Here is a 7143-nt window from a genome sequence, read left to right as displayed (position 1 = left end):
ACAGACAGACAGACAGACAGACAGACAGACAGATAGATAGATAGATAGATAGATAGATAGATAGATAGATAGATAGATAGATAGATAGATAGATAGATAGATAGATAGATAGATAGACAGACAGACAGATTTGTAAATTTAACTGTCTCGCTTAAGTTTAAAGGGGAAATGAAAGACCTCCGCAGGCTGCCTGAAACTCAGGAGACATTTTTGACTTCAAGACCTCCTGTCTGGGTGGGCCGGGCCGGGCCGAGGGGGTCCCTTCGTCCCGCCCGCGTCACCATGACAACCGGTTGATCAGCGGCAATCTGAGCCGTGATGGGAGGAGCGGCGGTCCAGGTGCTGCAGCCGAGCGTGCGCGCAGACAGAAGCTCATCAGCGGAGAAGAAGAAGAAACAGAGGAAAGACTACCATCTGTGGGGCATCGCGATCACAGCCGGGTTATTGTTTTGATTTATCTCGATATCTCCTCACCGAGAGTCTCCGCTCACATCTCATGGGCTTGGAAATAACGTTACTCCGCTTCATCTGAGAGGGAGAGAGAGAAAGAGAGAGAACAACGCGAAGAATGTTCAAGAAGAGCAAGAGTAAAGTTCTGGTGGATGAAGCGTCGGAGGAGGACGAGGTGTCGTGGCATCATGAGCACGCGGGGAAGGTGAGCTGGGGTGTTGTAGTTTCCCCTGCGCTTCAAATTTAAGGGATCAGATGTGCTTGAGTCTGTGTCATTGAGGGAAACTTGGTTTTATAATAGCACTTTGGCACTTTCTCCTGAATAATATACATTTAGAAAAGTTTTGTTGTCAAGTTCTGACGTAAATAGGGAACCATATAAACAGCATATTTACTACGACTATCAAAGTAAAGTTACAACATTGTTTACAGTCAATTAAATAACGTTGCTAATGTTGTTTTGAAGTACTTAGATGCCATTTTAAACCGAATATTCAAAGTAGCGTGCTGACGTCAAACAACATAGGGACAAAAATGTTCAAAAATGAACAACTGTGCGAATGTAAAACCGACTTGATCTCAGTATCTGTGTCATATTTCTGCCCGTACAGTAACTGTATTGTTTACAAAGCGGATGCGCCCCCGAGTGAGTCATAAAGTAGGATTATGAGAGCAAAACAATAATTGTTGCCCACTTGCTTTTTGAAAATCCTGTTATTTAACTCGGTTATTAATGTGTACGCCTACCTTACACACATCTATGATTTAATGCACTTATAGATCCCTCCACCTCTTTTTGAATTCGCTCTTCTACGGAAATATAAAGTTGAACTATGCGTTTATTATTGTATATAAGTGTTATTACAATGTTTTCCTATTCAATTATTGCCATTTGTAGGCCATGGTGATATTGTGGTTATCATAATTTGCCTATATAACCCTACAATAACAGAATATTCTGCCTACATTAAAAAAATATAGTCTTTGTATTAATCTAAAGGGATATTTCACCCAAAAATGAAAATTTCCTCACTATTTACTAAACCTCAAGTGGTTTCAAACCTTTATGAGTTTCTTTCTTCTACTGAACACTAAAGAAGAGATTCTAAAGTGGGGCTGTACAATATATCGTTATCGCAATGTGATCATTGACAATAGTCACATCACAGAATATGCAATGTTGAATTTGTTTTGTTTTAGGCCTGTGACTGTATAATGATTTTAAAAGCATTCAGGCATAAGAAATTGTACTGTTTGTAACTTTAATAAGAATTAATTTTATTGAATTAATTTTATTTTTGTTATCAGTTTCAATTGTATCTTTTTCTTTTTGTATTTATTAGATTTTATGCAGATGCACTCCAAAGCACAATCATCTTAATCAATATAATACTATACATTTTTTTCAAATAGATATGTTCAAGTCACCAGGTGAAATTGTATTCATGTATATTGCAGAATAACAAAATATCGCAATGTTAGATGTTTCCAATATTGTGCAGCCCTATTCTAAAGAGACCTGAAAACCTGTAACAGTTGACTCCCATAGTAGGAAATACAAATACTATGGAAGTCAATGGTTACAGGTTTCCAGCTTTGTTTCAATATCGCGTTTTGCATTCAACAGAAGAAAGTCAAACAAGTTTGTAACAAGTGAAGGGATAGTAAATGATGACAGAATTTTCAGTTTTGAGTTAACTAGAAAATCTAAAAGATAAAATTGCAGGAACATTTACTAACCTACAGAAAACTTACTCTTTACACAAAGAAAACGTTCCTTGCCAACCCACAGCTAAAATTAGTAGCTGGTTTTTTTATTTTATTTGATTGTATATTCATAGAAAACAACAACAAAAACAGCATGAATCATATGCATAATAAAAATATAGGGAAATTTTAGCATTCAAGTATGTAGCGATGGAGGTATGGTAAGTATTTGCAGTATGTGAGTATGAAAGAAAGAGATGTACATTCAAATAAGAGATTAAAAGAATTGACAAAGCAAGATTGTGGTGAAATAACTGATCACATTTCAGGTATTCAAATGCTGTTGCCTTTGGAACAGGATTGCCATACCCATTTGGCTCATGTGATCACATTATTTGGGATATACAGCATAGCTAATTGCTCATTTGTATTTACTTATGTTAGGGGGTGTCCAAACTCAGTCGTGGAGAGTTTAGCTCAACCCTAATCAAACACACCTGAACCAGCTAATCAAGCTCTAATGGCACGGTCATACTAGAGTTTGTGCGTGCAAAATTCTGCCGTACAGCTCTGCGAAAAGGGGCGGGATTAAACAAGATGATTAGACATTAAATAAGTGAGCAATTGGTCCATGTTTTAAATTTCTGTCCAGAGAGGTCATGTTTTGATCCTTGATTGGTCTCACGCAATCATGTGATGCGATTTCACAGGTCAGAGTTCACCACGCTTGAACTTTCCAACACAGCTATCTGCGAAACTTGCAAGTGTCTTGATGCAAGTTGGAGCTAAACTCAGCAGGACACCCTCCAGAACTGAGTTTAGACATCCTTAACTTATGTCATCAGACACATTTTAATGACTTCACTTTCAAAATAAGCTTTGACCACTAGTATTTGTCGGTATTAATATGGAGTGTATTAAGCATGTATAGGTTTATTGGTTAAAAGATTTGAGAGAGTGAGAGTGTAGTTTAAACCCTGTTTACTAGCTTTTTGGGTGATATTTTGCTCATTTAAATTAGGCCACATTTAGGGTTTTCCAAATTAAAGATATAGTTAACCTAAAACAAAAAAAACTCATACAATCAAAACTAAATTAACCCTTGTGTATTGTTCAAATTGACTACCCTTTCGTTATGTTGGTGGCTGTTTTTCCCCCATTGACTTTAATTATAACGACAAATTTGACCTTTTCCCATTTCCAACAGGGTAAATCACCAACAATCACGAAAGCATGATTATATGGTGTCATGGCGTTGCAATCAATAAATGTCATTATAATTGGAAGTCAATGGGGCAAAAACAGTTTCTGACAGATCTTTGAAACTGAATACTCAGAGTCGTTTCTTGAGCATGTGAATTAAAGGCAGCAATAAAGTAAATGATGTTCAGTTTCGAATTCATTGCTGTTTCTTTTGTATTTGCTTATGTCATCCGTTATTAGTCAATTGTCCACTGTCAAATGAATAAGACGAGTGTATTTAAATATGATATTACTGGAGAGTACGATTTTATGACGTTCATGAGAAGTTAACGTAAGAATTATTAATTATTATATACAGTTGAAGTCATAATTATTAGCCCCCCTGCATATTTTCTATTTTCTAACTTTTTTTTTCAACACATTTGTAAACATAATAGTTTTAATAAGTAATTTCTAATAACTGATTTATTTTATGTTTGCCATGATGACAGTAAATAATATTTAATTAGATATTTTTCAAGAAAATAGTATTTAGCTTAAAGTGACATTTAGGCCCAATCCCAATTCTACCCCTTAGACTTTCCCCTTACCCCTACCCCTCATTTTGCGCGTTCACATGAAGGGATAGGGGTGTCCCAATTCTCTTTAGCTTGAAGGCGTAGGGCTAAGGGGAAGATCTAGATACCCCTCAATACAGAGGTTTTTCAAGACCACATTCGAAACCAAGGCGTAAAAATATTTCCCAGAATACACCAGGCTACAACAGCAGCATGAATGTCGAGAAGTCAGGAGATGCACAAATTAGTATTTTTTTGTCATTATTACAAATTTTTACAAAAAACAATCATATGTTTTAATATACATAAGGACGTTCGTGTTTTAACATCATTTAAAAAAAAAAAATAAATAAAATTAGAATTGGGATTGGGCCTTAAAGGCTTAATTGGGTTAACTAGGCAAGCCAGGGTAATTAGGCTAGTCATTGTATAATGATAGATTTGTTTTGTGGACAATTGAAAAAATATTGCTAATAATATTGAATGGTTTTAAAAAAAATTAAAAACTGCTTTTATTCTAGCTGAAATAAAACAAATAAGACTTTATCCAGAAGAAAAAATATATTATAAAAATACTGTGAGAAAATTCCTTGTTCTGTTAAACATCATTTAGAAAATATTTAAAAAAAAACAAATACACAAGGGCTAATAAATTTGACTTCCACTGTACATGACATTATATAGTTCTCCACGTTTCCCTGTTCTGTCTTGTGCAATATGGATGATGATTGTGATTTTTTTTTTTTTTCTTAGATATGATCATAAATGTATCTTAATTGAATGTGACTCTGCTCTGGCGGGCTTTCAATACAGATTCATGGCATTCGCCGTCATCCTCCCCTTCAGATCTAATGTTCTGTCAGCTGTTAGACTGCAGGAGTCTGATAAGGTCCCTACAGCGTAACAGCAGGAGACGGTTGCAGATAAGCTTTCTTTCTCTCCCACTCACACACATTTTTTTCATGCATTTCAGAAGCTTACACTGAAATGTTAAAGATTCGTACTGTTCTGTCTCCAGTGTGACATTCGATGGCCTTGACTAGGCCACGCGGTCACATTCCTCCCAACAGAAACATGTTTTTTTAAGATGGCAAACCTATCTGTTAGACCAAACTGTCTGACGTTTTTTGACTAGGTTGTAAGACTTCACATACTTATTGAAAGTTCCCATTTGATAGAAGACCAGTAACTTTAACCATAGTATTCTCTAAACTACCATGAATGCCAGATAGGGGTGGGAATCTTTAGAGACTTCACAAACTAATTATGATTCTGGGAGTCACAATTTGTTTCCAAAATGTTTTTGACCTAAATTTTGTCCCATTTTATTTGAGTGTGCAAATGCAGGTTTCCAACTTTACATTTTAACCAGAATTGGAGTTTTTATGCTTTTTAGGGTTCTTATGTCAGTGTTTTCAAGGTTTAAAAAGTGCTTTGATTTTTTATTCTTCAATATAAAGCGTGTTTCACAACGCGTTATCTTCATAAATAGGCAATAATAATAAACTATTAAAAAAAAATAATCTTTAATTTAATATCTAACCAGATCATTTCGCTCATCATATCAGAGACTTTTGTTGATTCCTATAAGTCTAGGCTAAAATGTCAGGGCAATTGATCTATCTTTCTCTGTAGCTGCTCCTAAACAATGGAATGATTTGCCCCTTTCCATTAGATTGGCAACATCTTTGTCTGTTAAAGTTCAAAACTTTCCTGTTTGACAAAGCATTTAACACATGAATGGGTTTTATTTAATAACTTACTGGCTTTTGACCTAGTAAAAGCTTTGATTCTTTGCGTCTTTTTTAAAACTTGTTTTTGTCTCTGACTTAATCTTGTTGTGTTTTTTAGTTATTGTTTAGCACATTGTTCAACGTGGGTTGTTTTTAATTGTGCTGTATAAATTGTCATTGCCATAAAATAAATCTTGTTGCTTTTGCATAATATTAAAACTAAAGTCTGTGCAAAATGTATGGAGATTACATTTTTATCAGTGTACAATACAAGAAATCTAAAATAAATTCAAATTTAAGATGAAAGATTACACATTCAAGATGTGAATAAATGACATTTAAAAGAGTAAATGACAGTAAATCAGTGTTGAGCTTGGGGCAAACATGCCATTAAAGTTTCCTCGCACTGTAAAAAAATCGGTTAAGTTTTCGTAATTTGTGATTCAACTGTTTTCTGTATATTTCTGGTTGTGAATGGCATTATAGGACTTTGATCTCTACTCTGTTGACTTTTGATGTTGAAAATTCAACTCTACTGTTTAACACAGTGACTTTAATTGACATTTTAGTAGTTTGAAATAATATAATGTACAAAAAAGTATATCTAGAGAAATAATTCTGTAAAATAACAGAAAATGTACAGTCAGTTTATTAATATACAACAACCCAGGCTACATATCACTTTAAACTATTAGAAATGTTAATAAAAGTCACTTTTTCAAACTTTTCATGATTAAAAGTGATTAGAAGAAAGATCAAGGTCCCATAATGCAATTCATAAAGCATAAATAAACAGTGAAAAATAAAAACAAAATACAGAAAACTGATCATTTAAGGACATTTTTTACAGTGTAGAGTACTATGAAAAATAACATCCGATATATGATGAAGAATGTGTGTAAATATGCTATTTGCCAAATTTGTAATGTGATTGAAAACTTTGAAAATGCACTTGGAAAGCACTTGAAAAGTGTTTAAATATGACTACATTTTAAGGCATAAGAACCCTGACTTTTGTTTATTTTATTATTATTTTTTTTATTTATTAATAGAAGTTTTTAAGATAACATAACACCCAATAGTGTACATCTGTGTATATATATATATATATGTTAAAAAAATTATCTCTGTGTTATTACCTGATACTAACTAGAACATGCACCAAAACACTAGCAAACAATACAGCAATTATAAAGCACCATCAAAAAATAAATAAATCTCAGCAGACTAATGAAATAGGAAACTGAATAAAATGACATGTAAAAAGGAAGGAGAGAAAAAAAATTACAAAAAAAAATAATTACAGAGACATTATTAGCCTTTAAATCTACGGAAGGGGCCTCATATTTCGTCATACATCTTCTGTTTGCCAAATCTAGAGAAACGTAACTTTTCCAGTTTGAGGGCTGAAACCATCTCAGCTAACCATTTTTAAAAAACTTGGAGATGTCGTGGATTTCCACTCCATCAGAATCACTCTCTTGGCCAGCATC

The 7143-nt window shown here is 34.0% G+C and overlaps 1 protein-coding gene across 1 annotated transcript in view; it reads left to right on the top strand.

The window, feature by feature from the left end:
* The first annotated feature begins 349 nt into the window (after window positions 1–349).
* si:ch211-225h24.2 (uncharacterized protein LOC564539 homolog) overlaps window positions 350–7143 on the top strand; it is a 31218-nt gene continuing 24424 nt past the window's right edge. The window contains exon 1 of the mRNA XM_056449450.1: window positions 350–655. Coding sequence (XP_056305425.1) covers window positions 569–655 — 87 coding nt within the window. The 5' untranslated portion in view covers window positions 350–568. The remainder of the gene's footprint in view (window positions 656–7143) is intronic.

The sequence above is a fragment of the Danio aesculapii genome, chromosome 23 (genome assembly GCF_903798145.1).
Source record: "Danio aesculapii chromosome 23, fDanAes4.1, whole genome shotgun sequence".
In the NCBI taxonomy this organism is placed as follows: domain Eukaryota; kingdom Metazoa; phylum Chordata; class Actinopteri; order Cypriniformes; family Danionidae; genus Danio; species Danio aesculapii.
This window is presented reverse-complemented; position numbering and strand designations above follow the sequence as displayed.